This window comes from Girardinichthys multiradiatus, chromosome 21, assembly GCF_021462225.1.
Source record: "Girardinichthys multiradiatus isolate DD_20200921_A chromosome 21, DD_fGirMul_XY1, whole genome shotgun sequence".
Classification (NCBI taxonomy): domain Eukaryota; kingdom Metazoa; phylum Chordata; class Actinopteri; order Cyprinodontiformes; family Goodeidae; genus Girardinichthys; species Girardinichthys multiradiatus.
Window position 1 is genome coordinate 12,824,834 of NC_061813.1, and position 24,071 is coordinate 12,848,904.

The 24,071-nt window shown below is 41.0% G+C and overlaps 2 protein-coding genes across 6 annotated transcripts; one reads left to right on the forward strand and one right to left on the reverse strand.

Annotated features, from left to right (window-relative positions):
- Positions 1–1,336: 1,336 nt before the first annotated feature.
- Positions 1,337–15,000, reverse strand: LOC124858102 (copine-3-like). 4 transcript variants are annotated; one of them, XM_047349904.1, is made up of 16 exons: positions 14,867–15,000; positions 13,439–13,627; positions 13,138–13,317; positions 12,985–13,059; positions 12,785–12,856; positions 12,626–12,703; positions 12,453–12,542; positions 8,768–8,866; positions 8,577–8,660; positions 7,571–7,630; positions 7,333–7,466; positions 4,394–4,448; positions 4,116–4,167; positions 3,883–4,016; positions 3,391–3,624; positions 1,337–2,315 (listed from the first exon to the last, which is right to left on the reverse strand). In XM_047349904.1, the coding sequence occupies exons 2-16, from the start codon at positions 13,595–13,597 to the stop codon at positions 2,184–2,186; spliced, it is 1,638 nt and encodes a 545-aa protein (XP_047205860.1). In that variant the 5' UTR covers positions 13,598–13,627; positions 14,867–15,000; the 3' UTR covers positions 1,337–2,183. The 4 variants fall into 4 exon arrangements, with proteins under 4 accessions (XP_047205860.1, XP_047205859.1, XP_047205861.1 ...); XM_047349903.1 differs by having other exon boundaries at positions 12,453–12,545; XM_047349905.1 differs by lacking the exon at positions 14,867–15,000 and having other exon boundaries at positions 12,453–12,545; positions 13,446–13,587.
- Positions 15,001–15,292: 292 nt separating this feature from the next.
- rmdn1 (regulator of microtubule dynamics 1) lies at positions 15,293–22,453 on the forward strand. 2 transcript variants are annotated; one of them, XM_047349336.1, is made up of 10 exons: positions 15,293–16,226; positions 16,613–16,718; positions 16,862–16,946; positions 17,745–17,904; positions 18,047–18,136; positions 18,208–18,263; positions 19,838–19,925; positions 20,071–20,101; positions 20,244–20,377; positions 21,385–22,453. In XM_047349336.1, the coding sequence occupies exons 1-10, from the start codon at positions 16,089–16,091 to the stop codon at positions 21,421–21,423; spliced, it is 927 nt and encodes a 308-aa protein (XP_047205292.1). In that variant the 5' UTR covers positions 15,293–16,088; the 3' UTR covers positions 21,424–22,453. The 2 variants fall into 2 exon arrangements, with proteins under 2 accessions (XP_047205292.1, XP_047205293.1); XM_047349337.1 differs by lacking the exon at positions 15,293–16,226 and adding an exon at positions 16,253–16,523.
- The last annotated feature ends 1,618 nt before the right edge of the window (positions 22,454–24,071 follow it).

Here is a 24,071-nt window from a genome sequence, read left to right on the forward strand (position 1 = left end):
GTAGCGCCTCCAGGCTATGGACACTACGCTAACAGACACAACAAACCTTTTTGCCACAGCTCGCATTGATGTGCCATCCTGGATGAGCTGCACTACCTGAGCCACTTGTGTGGGTTGTAGAGTCCGTCTCATGCTACCACGAGTGTGAAAGCACCACCAACATTCAAAAGTGACCAAAACATCAGCCAGAAAGCAAAGGTACTGAGAAGTGGTCTGTGGTCCCCACCTGCAGAACCACTCCTTTATTGAGTGTGTCTTGCTAATCGCCAAAGATTTTCCCCCTGTTGTCTATACCATTTGCACGACAGCATGTGAAATTAATGGTCAATCAGTGTTGCTTCCTAAGTGGACAGTTTGATTTCACAGAAGTTTGATTTACTTGGAGTTATATTGTGTTGTTTAAGTGTTCCCTTTATTTTTTTGAGCAGTGTATATAAAATAGAAGATGCGTAGACAGTGGATCAGATGATGGCAGGACTCAAGGGTGAAAAAGATCACTGAGCTTCTGGGAGACTGCATCCAAACCTGGAACTCTGGTCTCTCCTGCTGCAGAGCCATTTGCATAAAACTATGAAAAATTAGAAATATTAAAGAATTCAAACTCCACTGAGTTAGGTTTACATGAAAAGACGGTCTTAGGGAAATGTGTATTTTTTTATGTACATGGGAAATTTGAAGTGCTCTGATCATCTGTACTGCATTAAAATATTTGTTTTACAGAACTGTGGTAAAATAATTAATAATCAATGCCAACAATAACTTAAAATGTTACAAGTTTCCTAGTGAAAAATATTACATTTTATTTTCTGGTACTTGCGGTTATTTACCACATACCTACTAAATGCTTTATATTCACTTTCAGTCGCAACAAACAGATAACAGGTGGCGGTAAATCCCAGATCAGGCAGCAGTTAGTAGGGAAGTCCCTGTCAAGCTGTCCAGTTAGCTTAGCAGCCTGACCAGCCTGTAAGCAGGGCTCCGCTGCTCCAAATCTTAGGAAAACCATTTAAATGAAGGCTCGTTCTTGATGAACTGACTGCATAGAAGAAGTTTTGAGGTCTACTTTCTCGCTTAAATCCATCTTAAAACTGCTTTTTGTGACAAATTAATGATAAGAAAAACAATAAATGTGAATACTCACTGCTTCAATTACTGCAGCTGGTGGTGCCATGCCTTGCTGCGCACAACACGGCCCCTTTAACAATCCCAGGGAAATGTGGAAAGACCTACTCCAGACAAGGACCATTTACCTGTGAAAGTAAATTTGTATTGAAACGCCCCTGGCTTTTAAAAAGCCAGGGGCTTTCTACAAGCAATGGAAAAGGGGCTAATAAAGTCATGAATGTCAATTTCCTTTATATAGCACATTTATATAGCACAACAACACTTAATGTTGACCAAAGTTCTTCACATATAAAGGTAACAACAAACAAGACCAAAACCAAGAAAACCGACATATACAATTCAAATAGGATAAAAAGATAAAATATAGAAACATCACAACCTAACTGCTCTGATATAAAAAAGTGAGTTTTCAGGAGCGATTTAAAAGACTGTACAAACTCAGCATTACGAATCTCAAGGGGCAGCTTGTTCCAGAGACAGGGAGTCATCAAAATCCTTTAATTTGGCCATCGGCTGCACTAAGAGCGTCTGGCTAGAAGATCTAAGGGCTCTTTTCAGATCTCAGTCCTACAGAGTTCTAACGCTATCGGTCCAAACAGAGCACAGCTGCACATTAAATTTCATAAACTTAATTCACTTCAAAATGGCAGAATGCACAACACTTCTTGTTACATTCTTGGAGCACAACACTCAGACTTAACACTTCTGCTACTGTGAGTTTTTCTTATATAAGACATGATATCCAGATGCAATACACAAATACATTACAGTTCCTCAGCTCAACAACCTCCAAGTTTTGCAATATTATCATGCATTTATTCACAGAACCCTGCAAGCATTGATACAACAAAACATATTGTGACTCAGTTATTGTGAACGCTTGCAAATATCACAACAGTGCTTGGATTATAAATTCCGTTGTGACAGGTCTGATTTAGTACATTAAAGGACATTTCAGTCAGAGAGGTAGGTATTGTGTTTTTCTTTGCACTGTTCCATGCTAAATGAATAAAAAAAGACAGGAGGAGATGCAGGCAGGCGATTTCCAAACAAGACGGTTAAATTAACCCTTCTGATTGGGATGGCACACTGAAGACGTTTGGTGGTTTTAGCTTGTAGGAATTGAAGAAGGACGACACTTGATCAGGAAGCTCTGCCAGGACACTTTGGGCAAGGGTCACACTATTTCCCTGCAATAAAGCATGGCACAACAACGAGGCTGAATCATCTTTTACTTATTGGTCGAATCTGCACATAATAACACACGGAGTGGCTTGCAAAAGTATTCATACCCGTTGAACTTTTTCACATTTTGTGACCAAATCATCTTATAAGCACAAACTTTAGTGTATTCTAGTTGGATTTTATGAGTTAGACCAACACACAAAGCAGTCTGTAACTGGGAAGTGAAAGGAAGATGACACAAAAAAGTCAGAAAAGCGTGGAAATGTATTCACCCCCATTTACCCTGATACAGCTAAATAAAATCCAGTGGAATATTTGCCTGCAGAGGTCAGCTCATTAGTAAACCAACAGGCCCAGCAAGGAGGGCAACAATCAAAGAAGCAGCAAAAAGGCAAATGGTAATTGGAGGAGCTGCAGAGACCCATAGCTCAGGTGGGGGAATCTTTTGAAGGCAGAGATGTTATTTGTGCGCTCCACCAATCCAGTCATGGAAGAGTTGTAACAAGAACGACCATGTTGAAAGAAACCCACTAGAAATCCAGTTTAGAGTTTGCCATAAGCTATATATAAGGGACCTAGCAAACACGTGAACGATGGTGTCAGATGAAACCAGAACTGAACTTTTGGAGCAAAACACTATGTTAGAAGGAAGACTGATACTACACACCACCCTGAAAACACCAACCACACAATAAACAGACATCGAAAGCATCGTGCTGTGGGGATACTTATCTTTGGCAGTTACATGAGAGCAGGGAACTTGGATGAAGCTTAATATAGAACAATCTGAGAAAAGACTTGAAAATTGCTCTTAACACGCATTCACCATCCAACCCGACTGAGCTTGAGCTATTTTACAAAGAATAATCAACAGTTCTTTGCATGTGACCCAAAAGATTCACGGCTGAACTTTAAACGAAATGTGGCTTTATAAAATATTGACAATTCTAATAGAAAACATTGAAAATCATGGTTGTGAAGTGACAAAATGTGGAAAGGTTTAAGGAGTATTTATACTTTTGCAAGTCATTGTATTTTAACTCTGGAACAGCAGGTGGAAGGTTCTGACTTGTTGCTTACGTGTAAATATCTGAAAGGCACAAACTGCACAATGTCTCTGGCGGCAGCCTCCCCCGTGGGGGAAAGCAGCAGTCTGTCGTCGCTGTCAAGGAACTCCATCGCACTGAAGTCTGCACCACCAACGCCCACTATGATGATGGACATGGGCAGACGAGAGGCCTCCACGATCGCTGCACGCGTCCGGTCCATGTCTGTGATCACTCCGTCTGTCAGGATGAGCAGCACAAAGTAGTGCTGCGCATTGACAGGAATAAAGGGTTGAGACGCGACTGATGGACAGGCCTAATCATTTTTTTATTTTTGAAATGATGCTATTTCTGTTTCCAGTTACTTCCTTTTACTCAGCATTTTAAAGGTAATTTGGCTTTATTGCATACTTACCTGAAAAAAAAAATCCACTGCTAAGAAATCTGAAAATCTCTCATCCCTGAATCAGTCTGAAAAATGTGACATATTTTTGTGGTACTTTAAGGTATAAAAATGGTTGCCTACTGATGCCATGTTCTGCTGGAGAGCTTGTCTGGCAAAGCAGGCCACATGGTTGATTATTGGAGAGAAGTTGGTAGGACCCCACAGCTTCAGGTTAGGCAGACACTGCCGGTAGGCCTGCACCACTCCCTCTATCCCTGCAGCACGCACGCACGCACACACATACACACACACACACAATTAGTAAAAGCCAGCACTGGTGAAACCCAGATGGTCAAACCTGATTACAGACTTACCTGCACAGAAGGGATTTGTTGGATTGAAGTTAATAGGAAACTCATGAGAAACCTGCCGGCATGAGTTGGCAAAAGATTAAAAACTAAAGAATATATATAGATGGTGTTTACACACAAAGCTAATGCAAACGTTGAAGGCTGTTGGATTTATTAGATTTATATAAAACGTTCCAATACCACTAAAAAGTCTTTTTTATTAAATCAAATCTGAAGCTTGGGTATGTTACATGATTGTCAAGGTTGTCCAACAATAGTGGTTTTTGAGGTGTATTTTATACCTGCCATGATGGAGGGATCTGGGCTCCAAATCCAAACACTGGAAACATCTTAGTACTAAACATAAAGAAAGTCATGATTAACATTTGGTCTCCCCTCAGCTCTTGAATCAATGAAATCTAGTCCTGTGGAAAAGCAGCAAAGTAAATTACTCGCATATCACACTGCAGTAAAGAAAATAGGACATCTTTCACATTTTGTCACGTTACAAACACAAACTGCAATGTATTTTATTGGGTGTTTTGTAACAGACCAAAACAAGGTAGTTCACAGCAGTGAAGTAGAAAGAAATATATATATAGTGACTACAAGTATTTTACAGATAAAAATCAGTTACAGCTGCATGGAGTATTAGGGCTAGGCTAAGAGAATTTTTAGGGGGTAAAATATGAGAATAAAGTGGTAATATTACGTGAATAAACTTGTAACTTTACGAGAATAAACTTGTATGGAATAATATTGCAAGAATAAAGTAGTAACATAAAAAAAAAGTAATGATAGGTCCTCTTCCACAAAACAACAACTTTATTCTCCTAATATTACAACTTTATTTTCGTAATTTCCCAAACAAATGTCTCTTAGCCAGGCCCCAATACTCCATCCTACCTTTTGGCAATGTCTCCACCATCTTTGCAGATGAATTATTATTATTATTTTATTTTGTGGACGGCAAATTCCCTGTTATCCTACAGACAAATTGTCCCACCTGTGCTGTGGATCTCTGCAGCTCTTCCAGAGTCACCACACCAAAAACAGGCTTGTTGTCCTTTTAGAGGGTGAACCTCCACCCAAGTTTCAAGTATTTTTTAACCTCTAAAAGGTTTTCTACTTCCCATCTTACCATAATTTCTGACCAGTTTCCATGTTCCTGCTGAAGAGAGTTATCCCCACAGCATGACCCTGCTACTACCATGTTGATGATGTGTTTCCTGCGTTGATGTGCAGTGTTAGTTTTCATGTTGGCCATAAAGTTCAAAAAGTGTTGGTTTATCACTTAAAATTCCAATTAAATACATTGAAGTTTGTGGTTGTGTGACAAAATGTGAAAAGGTTCAAGGTGTGTGAATCCTATTGCAAGAGACTGACTGGTACACAAGGCTGGCATATAAACTGTAAATCTAGCTAACTTAAGACTCAAAATTTAAGATTCCTCCACACAATGGGAATTTGTCTACATACAGGTCCTTCTCAAAATATTAGCATATTGTGATAAAGTTAATTATTTTCCATTATGTCATGATGAAAATTGAACATTCATATATTTTAGATTCATTGCACACTAACTGAAATATTTCAAGTCTTTTATTGTCTTAATACGGATGATTTTGGCATACAGCTCATAAAAACCCAAAATTCCTATCTCACAAAATTAGCATATTTCATCCGACCAATAAAAGAAAAGTGTTTTTAATACAAAAAACGTCAACCTTCAAATAATCATGTACAGTTATACACTCAATACTTGGTCGGGAATCCTTTTGCAGAAATGACTGCTTCAATGCGGCGTGGCATGGAGGCAATCAGCCTGTGGCACTGCTGAGGTCTTATGGAGGCCCAGGATGCTTCGATAGCGGCCTTTAGCTCATCCAGAGTGTTGGGTCTTGAGTCTCTCAACGTTCTCTTCACAATATCCCACAGATTCTCTATAGGGTTCAGGTCAGGAGAGTTGGCAGGCCAATTGAGCACAGTGATACCATGGTCAGTAAACCATTTACCAGTGGTTTTGGCACTGTCAGCAGGTGCCAGGTCGTGCTGAAAAATGAAATCTTCATCTCCATAAAGCTTTTCAGCAGATGGAAGCATGAAGTGCTCCAAAATCTCCTGATAGCTAGCTGCATTGACCCTGCCCTTGATAAAACACAGTGGACCAACACCAGCAGCTGACACGGCACCCCAGACCATCACTGACTGTGGGTACTTGACACTGGACTTCTGGCATTTTGGCATTTCCTTCTCCTCAATCTTCCTCCAGACTCTGGCACCTTGATTTCCGAATGACATGCAGAATTTGCTTTCATCCGAAAAAAGTACTTTGGACCACTGAGCAACAGTCAAGTGCTGCTTCTCTGTAGCCCAGGTCAGGCGCTTCTGCTGCTGTTTCTGGTTCAAAAGTGGCTTGACCTAGGGAATGCGGCACCTGTAGCCCATTTCCTGCACACGCCTGTGCACGGTGGCTCTGGATGTTTCTACTCCAGACTCAGTCCACTGCTTCCGCAGGTCCCCCAAGGTCTGGAATCGGCCCTTCTCCACAATCTTCCTCAGGGTCCGGTCACCTCTTCTCGTTGTGCAGCGTTTTCTGCCACACTTTTTCCTTCCCACAGACTTCCCACTGAGGTGCCTTGATACAGCACTCTGGGAACAGCCTATTTGTTCAGAAATGTCTTTCTGTGTCTTACCCTCTTGCTTGAGGGTGTCAATAGTGGCCTTCTGGACAGCAGTCAGGTCGGCAGTCTTACCCATGATTGGGGTTTTGAGTGATGAACCAGGCTGGGAGTTTTAAAGGCCTCAGGAATCTTTTGCAGGTGTTTAGAGCTAACTCGTTGATTCAGATGATTAGGTTCATAGCTCGTTTAGAGACCCTTTTAATGATATGCTAATTTTGTGAGATAGGAATTTTGGGTTTTCATGAGCTGTATGCCAAAATCATCCGTATTAAGACAATAAAAGACCTGAAATATTTCAGTTAGTGTGCAATGAATCTAAAATATATGAATGTTAAATTTTCATCATGACATTATGGAAAATAATGAACTTTATCACAATATGCTAATATTTTGAGAAGGACCTGTAGATCTATGCTCTATTATACGATTGGTAAGAAAAACATGTTTATTGATAATGGTTACAATTAGGGATGATGGGTTGCTAATTGGTGTGATGTGGACCAAAGTGCACATGATAACTTTTTCCTGGCTCTGCTTTATCAGAATATATCATTTACCTGTCATAGTCTTGGATGACGTTACCCACAGCCCAGATAGCTGTCAGGTATTCATTGTAGCCCTCAGGGTTGATATAGTGGAGGGACTGAGGGGACATGGGATCCCCGTTAGAGCCTGTAAAATCAATGGCAATCTGGGCCCCCGAAGGAAGAGAATACAAAAATAAAAAGTGGATTCTTCAAGACACCAATAGCAGTTCTTACTGAGTAATTGTAGTTTAGGTGTTTTCAAACTCACAGTAAAGTTGATCTGACATCCTCCCATTATATAATCCAAGAAGCTATATTCATTCTCCACCTGAAAGAAGTAATGCTACATTAATTGTTTACAACATTTACAGTGATTTACAAAAACATGGGCAAGGTAAAACTTGGAAAATCTACATCAACAAGATTAATGGAGGGTATGCTCAAACTCTAAGGACCCATTGACACCAGATTACACCACCCTACGTTTCCGCAACCTCTACGAGCAATTTGAAAGTAGCTGGATTGTAGAAACTTGGAAAAGCTGTGTGTGACGTAGCCAGGCTCCTTTGGAGTCTGTCAAATAAGCTTTTTCCTCCTGGATCCCAGTAATTCCATAAGAAATCTACCACCACCACAGGTCTCACGTTGGTAGCAGAACATGTCAGCATCACGTTCTATGAAATGTTTTTATACAAGATTGAAGTTTCTGGAACTCAGCCACCAGTTTCTGCTTTGCAAGAAGGAGGAAACACCATTAGTATTTTCATGAGAAGTATGAGAAGATGCTACTGAGAGGTTTTCTGTACAGAGTGCTGCACACTACTGAGCTTTCCATAAGGCAGAGGTCCTGCATGATTTAGATGAAGACTAGAGTTGGCCACCTCTGTGACCCTGAATTACATCCAAGACTAGGCGTGCTTTGAAGGCGTAGGAACTTCTCCCCTATTCCAGGCCCAATACACACGGAGCAAAGTCCATACATTTTTCTACAGGCCTGAGTGTGGCACAGGATGTGGACCAGCCCCACAGAATGATACTGTTATGATAATAAAGCACTACAACCTCCCTTCAGAAGTTTTGTGCATGCTGGGAACTTAATGGAGAGCCCATACCACTCATAATATGTTGAAGAAGACCTTGCTAAGATCCTCCGCAGACTATTTTTGCTCTGGATGATTTTCAGCTTGATAGGGTAGTCTTAATCCAGTGTGAAGCAGACCTTATTGAGAAATATTATGAAATGTACAAAATGGCGGATGATTTTTCATTGTTACCTGGCAGCGTTTTATGCAGATAACCCCAGAGTTTTTATATTTTTTGTTTTTCAGCTTTTTGGAGTTAATGCATTCAAATTCAGCCTGAAAATGGAAACAAAAACATATTAACCTTTGTGAAATATAAATAGTTTAATGACACACACACACACAAACACACTAATAATCCATAGGGACCTAGAAAGCCTTACTGGTGAAAGATGCGTTCCTGCTAACATCTCTGCTAGTGAGGCTCTAAAGCTCCCAATAAGGTCATGCGAGCCGCTCACATGATGGTCATAGCAATCAACCTAAAGGGAAGAAGAACAATTTCTTCAAAAAGAAACACACCAAGATATGTTCCTGTATTACGTGAGCTTCATCATATAACAAGCATCTCACATAACATGCATATATGACACCTTATTATTGTCAGCTGAAGCGCAATAGCATTACCTCAGATTAGTGAGAAAAAAAGGGTACAGCTCTCCTTCACGCATGATCCGTGGATCATGTATTTGTACCCATTCAGCTGGATGACAAACACTGCTGCTTTTTAGGTTTGGTAGCATTATACAACAGAAAAAAACAATGCAATACAGCATAAATTAGTAGCATGTGAGAGAATAAAGTCAAACAAGTCAATACAAGCAACAGATGTACTGTAATCAGAGTTCAAGCCAGTTTTCCACTGAGTAGTGAAGAAAACATTTTAGTCTGTGTTAATACGGAGGATTTTCAAACAGCAGGCAGGTATAGCCAAGATGAAAACTAAGTACACGTGCTTTAAATTCTAATATTCTACATATCAGGGTGTAGCTGAGGTCCTAAAGTCCTGTATGATCGACCACAGGTGAACAATATATATTCAACAGAAATAGATAATAAATAAGCCAATTAAAGTTACAATGACATTGTTTTATATGATGGTGTTCATCAGAGGCTGTATTAATGTATCACACCAAAAAACTGAAAAATACAACCTTTAATATGCAAACATTTATTCTGTGTGGGGAAAAATGTTGAGAGATAATTATTTTAGCAAAATCGCTGGTGATTTAATGGTACCTCTAATAATCCCTTTAAAATAAATGTAATTTATTATGAAATGAGTCATGCTTTCTTTTCTCTTTTTAGGATGATCATTACGGCTCCTTTCATTAGCAATCTTGTTTCCCTGGGACATAAGTACGACAAGACACAAAGAACCATGTTTTCTTTAGCAAATACTGTGAGGAAAATAATTATTTGAACACCCTGCAACTTTGCAAGTTCTCCCACCTAGAAATCATGGAGGGATCTGAAATTTCCATCTTAGGTGTATGTCCACTGTGAGCAACATAATCTAAAAAAAAAAAAACAGAAATCACAACGTATGATTTTTTTAATAATTTATTTGTGTGTTACTGCTGTAAATAAGTATTTGAACACCAGCCAATCAGCCAAAACTCTGGCCCTCAAACACCTGTTAATCCACCTCTAAAAAGTCCACCTCCACTCCACTTATTATTCTAAATTAGAAGCACCTGTTTGAGGTCGTTAGTGCATAAAGATACCTGTCCACCCCACACAATCAGTTAGACTCTAACTACTAACATGGCTAAGACCAAAGAGCTGTCCAGAGACACTAGAGACAAAATTGTAGAACTCCACAAGCCTGGAAAGGGCTAGCTTGGTGAAAAAAGATGAACTGTTGGAGCAATTATTAGAAAACGGAAGAAGCTAAACATGAGTGTCAATCTCCCTCGGACCGGGGCTCCATGCAAGATCTCACCACGTGGCGTATCAATGATCCTAAGAAAGGTGAGGAATCAGCCCAGAACTACACGGGAGGAGCTGGTCAATGACCTGAAGAGAGCTGGCACCACTGTTTCCAAGGTTACTGTGGGTAATACACTAAGACGTCATAGTTTAAAGTCATGCATGGCACAAACGTTCCCCTGCTTAAATCAGCACACGTTCAGGCCCGTCTTAAGTTTACCCATGACTGTTTGGATGATCCAGAGGAGTTATGGGAGAAAGTTCTGTGGTCAAATGAGACCAAAATATAATGTTTTGGTCTTAATTCTACTCGCTGTGTTTGGAGGACGAACAATGATGAGTACCATGCCAAAAACACCATCCCTACTGTGAAGCATGAGGGTGGAAGCATCATGCTTTGGGGATGTTTTTCTGCACATGGGACAGGACGACTGCACTGTATTAAGGAGAGGATGACCAGGGCCATGTATTGCAAGATTTTGGGGAACAACCTCCTTCCCTCAGAGCATTAAAGATGGGTCGTGGCTGGGTCTTCCAACATGACAATGACCCGAAGCACACAGCTGGGATAACCAAGGAGTGGCTCTGTAAGAAGCATATCAAGGTTCTGGAGTGGCCTAGCCAGTCTCCAGACCTAAACCCTATAGAAAATCTTTGGAGGAAGCTCAAACTCGGTGTTTCTCAGCACCAGCCCAGAAACCCGGCTTATCTGGAGAAGATCTGTGTGGAGGAATGAGCCAAAATCCCTGCTGCAGTTTGTGCAAACCTGGTGAAAAACTACAGGAAAGGTTTGACCTCTGTAATTGCAAACAAAGGCTACTGTACCAAATATTAACATTGATTTTCACAGGTGTTCAAATACTTATTTGCAGCAGTAACACACAAATAAATTATTAAACAATTATACATTGTGATGTCCCGATTATTATTTTTTTTTTTTAGATTATGTCTCTCACAGTGGACATGCACCTAAGATGAAAATTTCAGACCCCTCTATGATTTCTAAGTGGGAAAATGTGCAAAGTTGCAGGGTGTTCAAATACTTATTTTCCTCACTGTAGTTGCCTGGTGACTGGATTTGGACCAACTGACAATGGGCAGGATGGCAAGAGAGGTAAAAAACATCTCCAATTCTTCCTGTTAGTAAAACCGTAACAAACACTGACATCCTTGGGTCACCAAGTCTCCATGACAACCATCAGACTTTATCTACAAGCCAACTATTTGCTTTTTGTCAGATTAGATGAAGATTGACTGAAGACTGGGACTATGTGGAAGGCAACATATGTCTATTGTTAAGCATGGTGGAGGTTCTGTGATGCAGTGGGCCTATATGTCTTCAAAAGGCACCTGGGGACCTTATTACAGTGCACTGAATGAGTAGGAATTTTAAAATTAGAATCTGGTGGACTCTGATAAAACACTGAAAGTAAATCATCATTGGGTGTTTCAGCAACATAATTATCCTAAACAACACAGAAATGTCTCAGTAGACAGAAAATCAACCTTCTTCCATGGCCATTTGAGTCTCCAGATCTAAACCCTATAGAAAACCTCAGAGGTAAGCAGAGGGGAAGAGAGCAAGGGAGAGGAATTAGGACTCTGGATGTTCTGGAGAGAATATGCAAAGAGAAATGGTCAAAGATCCCTCTCCATGCTCCAACCGTGTAACTATTGGCACATCTATGTGAAGTAAAAGGAAAATTAAATATGGTTTTCAATTTTTTGTACAAAGAAAAATCTCAAATATCTGGCGTGCATTTGTAGTGAGCCCCCTTCGCGTTGTTAGCCCCAAATCCAGTGCAACCGACTGCCTCCAGAACACAGCTAATAAATAGAGTCCGCATTACTGGCACAGGGGGTTTTACAAAGTGTTAACAGTGAAGTAATTGTGCCACCAATGATTTTGTTAAAAACATTTTTTTAAATGGTTTTCCCCCTTCACTATATACCTGTACTCAGATTAAAGGTTGGAATTTTTCTATAAATTCTCAGCGTCAGATAATAGTGTGGCAACAAAAACCTATTTATTTAAAAGTTTTCACAAATGTTTACCAAAGGTGACAAAAATGTGGATAGCAGCATAAAAAATCAGAAAAAATGAACAATATACTTACTTTTGCGATCAGAAATTACCTTTATTGGTTTTTCCACATCTCCCCCACAGAGAGCTCGCAGTGAAATGCGGAAAGGTCTCCATACTGGGTTCATGTTGTTGTAAACAACCTGCTTGAACAAGAAAGAGCGAACCCAAACTGAGCTACGACTGCAGTCCTGCAGGTGCATGAGACGAGGATTCATACGTTTACCTCTGTCCTGTGAGCCAGCTGCCATCCTGTTTCCATCTGCTTGTAGAATTCCAAGAAGGGATCGGACCACCAAAGAAACTGAGCGACATTACAGCCATTTTATTATGTCCAGCACAAACGAATCAGATTAGACAGCTCGAGCAATGTGACCGTCTGTACCTTTTTGTCAAGCCTGCGGGCTGACACTTCAAAGTTTGCTACTCTTGTGTCTGTTATTTCTTCAGCACAGATCTATAAATCAGTGGTATAAAATAATTAGCTACTTTACTTCTTGTTCTGACTGCATTACAGTGCAGTGAAGCATATTATACAGAATGTGTTTGTGGGAGAGAGCAGTGAGGAGTAATGGGCCCACCCACAGTTATGGTCCCAATGCCTGCCGGTCTCCTGTCCTTCAGCAGCAACGGTCGGGTCATCTGCCTGTTGGAAACTATCTGGATGCAAACAAAACTTGTTTTGAAAAATTATTAAAATAGAACATTTTTTTATTTAGAACTCCACATATGACTCACCTGACCAAGGGTACATTCCAGCTCCCCTAAGAAATCATCATCACTCAGGTCATAGGTACTATTGTCGATGTCATACACGCAAAACCTCAGCCTCTGCACCATCTCGAAGTTGTAGTCAATGACAAACTTCCTGGCAAACTTTGGGTTCAGGCAGTTCAGGATCATCTCTGTGCGACCAAACTAATTGAAGAAGAATAAAGACATCATGCTCTCTTACTGAGGATGAATTTATCAGGAAAAATGTGGACATTTTTTTACTGCTTCACCACCAATCCCCCCCTCATCATGACCCAACACAGACCTCGTACCAGTGGGAGCCTGAAGCGTTGATGTAAAGGGCGCACAGAGGGTCCGACTTGGAGAGGACGTCCATGTCCATCAGGTTTTCACATGAGATAGTCAGCTCCACCTTGGTGGTCAAGTGAGTGGCCCTGGGTGCCGAGGCCACCGCTGAGGCCATTTCAGCTCGGTGTGTTGAGGAGACGATCGGCTGTTGGCAAACAAGGAAAAATCCTGAGGAGGAAATTTTACTGCAATGCTGTGCAATATATGAGCGTTAATGCTGCGTTTAAGAAGTAATAATGCCTAATCAACATTAGTGCATTTCAATGAAAGGTACAGTGCCTTTGAAAAGTATTCATACCCCTTGGACCTTTTAAAATGTTCTCATGTCACAAGCAGCATGAAGACCATGGAACACAGTAGACAGGTCAGGGAGGACGTTGTGGAGAAGTTTAAAGCAGGGTGTGGTTTTTCAGCAATATACTGAATTTTGAACATCTAACAGAGCACTATTCAATCTGTCAACTGAGAATGGAAAGAGTATGTCACAACTACAAACCTACCAAGGCATGGTCATCCACCTCAGCTGTCATCCTGGACACAGGGTGCATTAATTGGATAAAGAACTAAGAAGCCCATGATAACTCTGGAGAAGCTGCAGAGATCCACAGCTCATGTGGGAATATTTGTTGACAGGATAACTATTGATCATGCACTCCACATAGCTGGCCTTTAAAGAAGAATAGCAAGCAGAAAGCCATTGTTGAAAGAAAGCCATTCTCAGTCCAGTTCGTAGTTTGCCACAAGGCAATTAGATGACCCAGTAAACGTGGAAGAAGGTGCTCTGGTCAAATTGGTCTTTCTTGCTTGCAAAGCACAATGTGGGGCAGTAGTTCTAATACTTATCACAGCGTGCACCATATCCAAATGGCAACACATCGTGGTGGCTGTGGCGATGCTTTTCTGCAGAGGGACAGAGATGCTGGGGTGTGGTTGACAAATGCACACCACATATTTTCACTTTTATTGGTGAAACAAAATTAAAAACCAGACATTATCTTCTTTTCATCTCTTAATTATGCACTACTTTGTGTTGGTCAATGACATTAGATCCCCCCAAAATACACTGAAGTTCGTGGTTTTATTGTCACATAACGTGAAAAAGCATAAGGGGTTTGTTGAAACCTGTTGCACAACATTGTTGCATTACAATATGGTGGTCCTCAGATGAATGCAGAAAGACGATAAAAAATAAAAACAGGACACAATTACAGATACATCAACCAGGAAAGTTTATAGAGACTTTGTAAACACCACGGTCACACTCGTAGACGTCATCTTTAGCTGCTGTAATGACAAGCTGCAGCGGCAGCGGGGTGTGGCGACCAACCCAAATCATTACAATCACTCACAATACCTGCTCCTTAGTGGATGGAGGCTTACTCACATTAATTTATCCGTTTTGCTTCTGATTTGAAAGCTCTTGATCCAACAAATTATTTCGCTTCTGGCCGAATGAGAAAAACATGTTTATCTGACAACAACAGCTGGGCGAGTCGGTGTGGGTGGAGCCCAGTCCTGCTGCTCACTCTGATTGGTCAACTTATAACTACATTAACCCAATGACTGCGTAATACTAGAAACTGTGTGTCTGCTACAGCAGTGTCGTCGTTAAACTACGAGAAGATGACGTATAATCAGATTAAATCATTATTATGTTTTAATAATTATCCGGAACCTTTGTGGTATTCGCTTGTTTCTCATCGGTAGCACATAGAAGAGGCTAGGCTGTGGCCAACGGGGTGCATTCAAGAGCAACGGTAACATAATGGCGTTGTAATTTGTGGAGGGAGATGAAAAAGCAGATGAGACTGCAAAGACAGTATTGAAACTTGAAAAAAGAAATGTTCCGTTTGGAAAAAGTGAGACCAGATCACTAATACGAGCAGTAGTGAGGGATATATGGCAGGAGAGGTGGGACACCGATACTAAACGAAGACATTATTACAGAATACAGAAATCAATTAAGGTCTTCGAAGGAAAGTGCACAAGAGAGGAAGTGATTTTTTTTTTTTTTAAGTTTAAGGATTGGAGCATACTGGAATAAAATCAACTCTTTATTTAATGGCTAAGTGTGTACCTATTGAATATGATGTCTGTGTTGTCCTTGAAGACGTAGAACATATTTTGAGATGTAGCAAATGTGAGAGGAGTATAATGCATGATAGAATCTATGAATAGAGACGGGGATGGAATATCATGTTTAATACAAATATAAGTGAAGGATGTAAAGCGTTTTTTGTGTTTCTAAAACATACAGAAGTGTACTCCCTGAGATTACAGGCTCCGGTACAGTAGGTGGCAATATGCTCCTAAAACGTTGGTTGCGAGACGTCAATAAAATCTATGGAGAAGATTCGCCGCAATTCAAAAGTCTCACCTGCAGTCGTAGTTAAGTTGAATACCAGCAAATACCACTCAATAAGTTGCATTTAAAAATATAATATATATATATATATATATAATAAGTAGAGAGTGGTTATCTGGCGGTTTAATTGAAGCATGCGTGGTTTTGGACGACATAGTATTTGTGCTCTTGAATGTTCACCGTTTGTCTCTGCTGGCTGCCATGTAGTTCCTGCTCATTGACCTTTTGGACCTGACAGACTATGGCTGGGAAGGTTTTAATGCGGTTTGTGAATTATAGGACTTTGCTGGAACTTACAGTCGGCGCTAAACGCGGAGGGATCGGGAGGACTAGCCGCTTCTTCTGGAATCGTGGCAGATGGACAACCGGTGCTCTGGGTGTAAATACCGACGCTTTTTTCCCTGCCTGGTCTGATAATTAAGGCTCTTAGTGTTACAGAGGGGCTACCAGCCTCAGGGGCCTGGTGTGACGCGATGGGTGATGAAAGTAGACCAAAGAGCACCAGGGCTTTAATTGTGTACTGTACCTTTAGGTTCAGGATGCAATAGTAACCAAAAGTTTGCCAGGAGGTCAGAAATGTAGAAAATGTATGACAGAATATAGGTTTTACACAGAAAATCCACCTTTTTTTTCATGTAAAGAATTCAGTGGGCAGCGCAGGGTTACTTTAGGTCAGGTGGGATACCAACCAAATACTATACAAAATCCAGCATTTAAACCCAGCCATATTTAATATGTTTTTCTGACCTGTTCCTCTGTGCACAGAGTGGAGGAGCAGCATTCCTGGTGGGACTCCCTGTACTGTCTGGTCTAAGTTTCCAAGCTTTCCGTAAAGTGCAGCGTTCAGCCGTGGTTTGTGCTTTAGATAAAGGTAAATGGCCACACTGGGTTGGGTGTGGGGGAAAAAGGGAAGCTGAATTTGAAGTTAAAATGAATTCAGTCCTTATCAGATCTACCTACACCATCACCAGGTGTTCACTTTAAGTGCATCATGTGTGTTTTGTGTCTGGGCAGAGGAGGTCCTGGAGCAGGCTGACTACCTGTACAGCTGTGCAGAGACCGAGAAGCTCTACCAGCTGCTGCTGCAGTACCAGGACAGGTGAGCCAGGACTGCAGCCACCCGGTTCTTGTCAGATCCGTTCCTGCCTGAAACATGCAGAAAGACTCATTTCAATAAATGAGAGGACATTTTGTATTCACGATTCCATACAAAAATTCTAACTTAGATTTATTTCCAGGGAGATATATTTCTATAGTTTACTTATGTTGATTTTTAAATATTACATCACACAGAAAATGAAGACCTAAAACTCAGTTTCTCAAAAAGTTAGAATTGTACACAAGAAAAACAAATGCTAATTTGACAGTCACTGACACCTTCCATAGTAAGGCTAAGTCATGAGAGGTCATAGCTGAAGAAGCTGGCTGTTCAGAGCGCTGTATTCAGGCATATTAATAGAATGTGGAGTGGAAGAAAAAAGTGTGGTAGGACAAGCTAAACAAGCAACAGGGATACCAACAACTTTGGATTGTGAAGCAAAGCCCATTCAGGGGTTTGAGGGGGAAATAAACAAGGTCTAGACTTCAGCTGGAGCTTTGTGATTCAACACACACACAGACGTATCCATAATATGGGGTACATCTGTCTCTATCCTTGGGTTTAAGCCACTCCAGAAGCAAACGCATCAGAATGAATCTGTTTTTAATCCCATAAAGCACACAGAGTTAAAGTACAAGTAGGGTTTGATTGGATGAAAATGTTCCCCTAACCCTAACCCTAGCCCCAGGGGGCACCATCGCAAAGCATCTAACACAAAGGTGAACCAAAGTTGGAATTTTTGCAGCTTTAAACGAGTCTGTTAGTGTGGGGTCATACAGGTCATGTGCTTCCGTCCAGTGAAGATGCAGAGTTCCTGTGGAGGCTGGCCCGGGCGTCTCGGGATCTGTCTGTCCTGCCCAGCACTGATGCTGGTTGGAAAAAGCAGCTGGTATTTGAGGCCTTTGAATACGCAAAGCGGGCACTGGAGAGAGATGACAAATGTTTTGCTGCACACAAGGTAGGCTTTCTGTTTCACCCAGGCAAAGGCACTGATATTACAATAAGGCATATTATGTTTTTTTTTATTGTTATTATCTTATAGTAGAATAATCCTAGTTTAAAACATGACTTTTTTTTTTTCTTTCCCTCTCTTAACTCAGTGGTATGCCATTTGTCTCAGCGACACTGGGGAATTTCAGGGAATCAAGGTTAAAATAGGAAATTCTTACATCATCAGGGAGCATCTGGAGGTGACGAGAACATCTGGGTCAGTATCTCGTAATAAATGTGGCACATTTATTCATTTTATTCTCCCCTCCAGAGGTCCATTGAGCTCAACCCTAAAGATGCCACATCCTTACACATTCTGGGTTACTGGTGAGTGTTTTTTTTTTTTCCTGCCTCAACCATTAGTTACATTTCAGTGGAAGTGGACCCCTACTTTCTACTAGAATTTAGTTTAATGTTGCAGCACAGATTAACAACTTTACTCATGTTCATGGGAGGAATTAAGAAGCCTTCCTAACTCAACAGCTTATAGAGCCGCCTTTAGCAGCAGCAATCAATCTGCTTGTTGAGAGACTTTGGCTCACTCTTCCTTACAGCATCGCTTCAGTTCATTGAGGTTTGCAGGCACCACATCCTGCAGACCAGGGCAGTTCAATCAGGTTGAGGTTGGGATTTTGACTAGGCTGTCGCAGCACCTTCATTCTTTTAGCTGTTCTGTTGTAGATTTATGGCCGTGTTTGGGATATTAGTCCTGTTGACCCCACTAAGGTCAAGCTTCAGCTGTTAAACAGACGGCCTCGTGGTTGGCTCTTGAATGTTTTGGTGAACAGCGGAGTTCATGGTCGACTCGGTTAATGCAGCGTGCCCAGTGTCTGATGTCTGCAAAAAAAAGCCCAAGCCGTCACCCTTTCAGCGGCATGCTCGACAGTTAGTTTGTGCTCGGATACAATTTTCTTTTCACCAGACTCTCTACTTTGGTCCAAGGTGTTATTGGGAAGGTTTTTGTCTGTAACCCTTCCCAACAAGTGAAACTTGTTTAGTGGTTTTGAGGTTTTTCACTTAGGAAATTGATCATGCTAATGAAGACACATGAGCTCTCGGATGGAGCTCTTCTCTTTGACCTTGAGGTATTTTCACTGCAGCCTCCACTCCTGGGTAGAATTAAAGCTGTTTTAATGTTTTCCCTTCTTGAATTATTGTTATCCCAGAATGATGGACTATAAATGGTTTGGAAACAACCTCCTAACGCTTCCCAGACTGATGGGCAGCAACAATTGCTTCTCTTTGCTCACTGCGGTCTTACTCCCTTTGCAATGTGCTGACCCGCACCTCTATGCTCCAGAACAGCAAACCAACAAGACCCTTGCTTTTATAGCAGAGGTCCCAGTTGCTGACTATGACTTAATCAAGTACACTAAATTAGCATCCCTCTTAAATCCTATGAAAGCAGCAAGGGTGTACTTAGTTTTTCTCAGGACTGTATTGACAGTCAAGGGAACTTTCTGCTTCCCCTGACTATGTTTGACTTGGCCAAAGTACAGATTTTAATTTATAAATCCCGAAAAGTAGCTGTTGCCTTAAAGGATAATTCACTTTGTATCTGTAGCCGTTGAAAAAAAGAGAATAAAACCATATCACTGCTTTTTCCCATTGAATAAAAGCCACGATGCAAGAAAAATGCATGATTGAGCTTTTATAGGGACATTTTAACATGCTGATGTTCTGAAGATTGAATGATGAGCGTGTTTAATGTCTGAATTCAGCAGGTCCAAGCCTCTATGTCTCCGTAACCTGAAAGCACACAGTAGAGTTCTTCCAGTTGCCAACCCATAAATCTTCTTCAGATCTCGAAGGAGTGCCTTTGATAGTTGAAGTATTTCAATTCAAGTAGACGTGATGTTAATATGAAGAAATCACAGCCAAGACAATTTCTTCTTCCATAGGTGTTTTGCCTTTGCAGAGTTGCCGTGGTATCAGCGTAAAGTGGCAGCTGTCATTTTCTCAAAACCGCCTACATCTACGTTTGAGGAGGTGGAGACTTTTCTGTTTTCTTTATCCGCAGTATTCCTACTCTTTTAAAAGAGCTTTGGTCTGATTTCAATCAGTCACCGCTCTTCGATTTGGTTTTAAAACCTCAATGAATGCTAATAAATTCTGGTTTATGTTTGTCTTTCAGGCTTTGGAGTTCTTCCTGAAGGCCGAGGAAGGTAGAACAGATTGTACTGAAACCACTGAGGCGATCACTGAACTGCTCCTCTTAACTTTAGCGGTGTAAAATGAAGGTCTTTGTTGGTTAATAATGTAGAAACACTGAGCTAAAACATATCCTGTAATCATTGGTTCTTACAGTCGACCCAAACTTCTACAGTAAAAACCTGCTGATGCTGGGGAAGACCTACATGGCCATGAAAGACAAGGAGAAAGCGCTGCTTTGGCTAACCAAAGCCAAGGAGTTTCCTTCTCACACACTGGAAGACAAAGAGGTACAAACACACACTGTCTTGGAAAAAGTATTCACATTTCCACCACTAACTTCAGTGTGTTTTATTGGGTTTTTATGTGAGTGACCAACACAAAGTGGCACATAATTAGGTAGAAGAAAAATTTTCTATTGGTTTTCGAAACTTTTTTACAAATTAGAAATCTGAAAAGTGTGGCACGCATACTGTATGTATTCAGCGCCTTTAGTCCTAATTAGTAAACAGTCCACGTGTGTACTTTACACTCCCTTTAAATACAGCTGTTAATCTCCATGGAGACCAGGTGGTGGCAGCATTATGCTGTGGGGATGTTCCTCTTTCAGTAGTCAGGTAAACTGGTCAGACCAATGGATGGGGCTGAATTTATGGAAATCCTAAAAGAAAACCTGTTAGAGGCTGTAAAGACTTGGATGGAGGTCCACCTTCCAGCAGGATCACACAGATATAGGAGGAAGGGTTTAGTGAGGGCTCTCCAGCTCTAGTCCTCAAGAACTACTGTCCTGCAACATTTAGATTCATCCCTTTTTCAACACACCTGAATCAAATGCTTGAACTACCTCCCCAGCGTGCTGCATCCCGGTTATGAGACATTCCTTTGATTCAGGAATGGAACCAGAAATGCATTTGAAGGTTGCAGGGCAGTAGATCTCTGGTTAAGATTAAACCGTATTCATGTATTTTTATATCAGTTCCAAGCTTAAATCCAACGGAGAATCTGTGGCAAAAACTTGCTCTTCACAGATCCTCTCCATCCAATCTGATGGTGATATTTTGCAGATGTTTCTACAGGGGCTGAATACTTTGCAAACCAAACCTTTCAACTGTTAAAATGTTAAAACATGTTTTCCTTCCACTTCAGTTATGTACATTTTGTTTTTGGTCTGTTACATAAACCCCCTCTTAAAGTTCAAGAGACATGAATGCTTTTGTAAGGTGTTGTACATGTGGTTTGTGTTGCATGTGTCATTTCTGCTCATGTGAACAACATACCGACATTCGTTCCTCTGCAGGTCCATAAAGAAGCCTTGGAGCTCCTCAATCAGCTTTGATACAAAGTCTTCCCTACGACTGCACGACTCTTACCACGATTAACAAACAACCTAAACATGACTTTATTGTGATATTTGTTATTTTTAGTGGGAGGCAAAACGTTAGATCCAGTTTGAAGCTCCTGCATGCTGCTATTGGTGCAGTTGGAATAAGATGGGACATGTTGACGTCCCCGTGTTCAATGAGGCATTACAGTGTACTAATTATTTCTATGCGACCAGATAACTTGCGCTTTTAACCTTTTTAATATTTACTCATGTTTACTTTTACAATCTTTAAAAATGTATGTTTTATTTTTAGCTTCTTGAATGTCTACTAGTGTCTGAACTGGTTCATAAACTAAGTATAGTTGATGTATTATTGGACTAGTGTAAATGTTTAGTTAAATATATAAGCTAAATATATGCGGGTGGACGGACGCTCCGAATCCATCAGCATTTTGCAGCAGGAAGTTGCAAACCTCCAACACATTTAACTGGATTCAGACACTGGGCGGTTACCGATAACAAGGTGTAATAACAAGGCGGTGCCGCTAGAACTTGTATTGTTCCTACTGTTTAATGCTTGTTTGAGATTCTTAAGAAGTTGACCAGGTTACTGGAGTTTTCTCCGGCTGCATGGAGCATAGCATGCAGTGCCCTTCCTCCATCTGTTTCTGCACACTGTCCTCATGCTTTCAAGACAGAAATTCATGTTTTTATAACATTTTCTTAGATGATTAAAGTTTGAGATTTTCAAACTACAGCAAGAATGTGTAAAGCAGTTAACTGCAGGCTAGCTAATGTAGCAGGCACCCAGATTGTCACCCTATAATGAACAGAACTACAAGAAAATAACCATTTTAGCAGAAATAATTGTCCTTTTTTAAATACAACTGAATCACACTATACATCTATTTGATCCAGCAGGCCTCTCCTCCTCCCACAGAAACCAAGCCAAGGGATTTATTCACTTATTTATTTGTATCTCATAAATCCATCTCTCCATTTAAAATGGGTGAAAGCAGATTAAAAATGAATCTTCTTTACACATGGTCTCCAGTAAAGGGGCATTCTGTACAGTGTGGTTGGTGTTTTACAGTGTGTATCTACACGTGATATGTTACAAAGTGGACGTGTTTCAGGTGTCCTGAGCCGCAGTAACCGCTCCCCTGCTCAAGCCTCACATGAGCTAAATTTCACTTTAAGAGCACGGCGATCGGATCCAGGCGATCCCGGAACAGCTTGCCAGCTGCGACCGAGGCGACCTGAAATGGCCCAGCTATTGTGATAAGAACGAAGGCATAACAGATTTCCACCAGTGGAGGAGTAGCTCTGTGCGGTTGACTACAATATTTAAGTTCTTCATTTACCGTCACCTTTATGAAATCAACACTCAGATACACAGCTGATTTGAATAACAGGTTTCTGCTGAAAAGGAAGCACAGTTTGATGGATCTCTGTATAAAATGGCCTCCTTTTGCTACTGAAAACCTCCTGATACCATCGTTCCTCCCTGCAGCTCTCCACCCCATCAGCTGAATACATGTTATTTACATGACTGACTGAACTGATCACAAGCTCCAGACTGGCTATCTACTGCCTAAATTTAGGTGTTTTTTTCCTGGGCTTAGACCTCGAACTCAATCGCCAGAGTTTAATGTGACATCTGGAAAAAAACAATCTTGACAGTCCCTTTAAAAACTGAAGGAAACATAAGCAGTGCAGGTTTCTGAGCAGAGTGATGGAGAGTCTCTACATGACACAAATAAGGCTTTCTCAACTCAAACATGAGCATCATGGATGAACTAGTCTAAACTGTGGGTATTGTGTAACCAGGCCGGGTGGTCAAAGAGTTTTGGTTTTTTTTTTCCTGTTCTGCCTCCTTGTCTAAGTTGCTTTCACGTTTTGTTTTTTTTAAGACACAAACATGTAACTTTTTTTTTAAACACTATTACCTGGACCTCAACACATGAAAACAATGACTAAATATATTCTGGTAGTCATGGTCGGAATCTAGTTTTTGTCCTAGTACCGTCTGCTAAAGGGTTGAAAATGATGCAATCCTGCTATATGAGGTTCAAATAACCAAACATAGTGCTGCATCAGACACAGTGGCTTCAAAGGACAGTAAGACAACCTACAGTCCAACTCCAACATCTGCAAATCACACAAACAGAGCCATGAAACATTGTTTTTGTTATTTTTTGAATTGCTATTTTAAATAACAGATTTAACAGAGTGTTATCCGTGTAGATTACCATCCCAAAGCCTTTCTCTCAGTACGTCACAGTGTGCATTAACTGGCTCTACTGTCACCACATTCTAACTCACACATACATACTAATGGCTTGTTTTCAACGCAATTTAAATATATACTATCATTTCATGAGTCCTCATCAAAAACCCAATCCAGAATTTTTTTATGCCCCGAAAAAAAGAGAAGGATCCATCGCTGACTCCAGTCATCGGGCCGGTGGGTAGAAGAATAATCGCGAGCAATGTTCTGTGCTTCAGATCCGTAGCACCTGAACACAGAGCGTTCCAGACGATTATGAGGGATGAGCTCATTCAAAGATGCAGTGATCCATGCCGAAAAATGTCTGCGTGCACGCTTGTGGTGGTTGAGGGTGGTCACAGCGGTCGTCTAGGCAGCATGCAAGCACTCA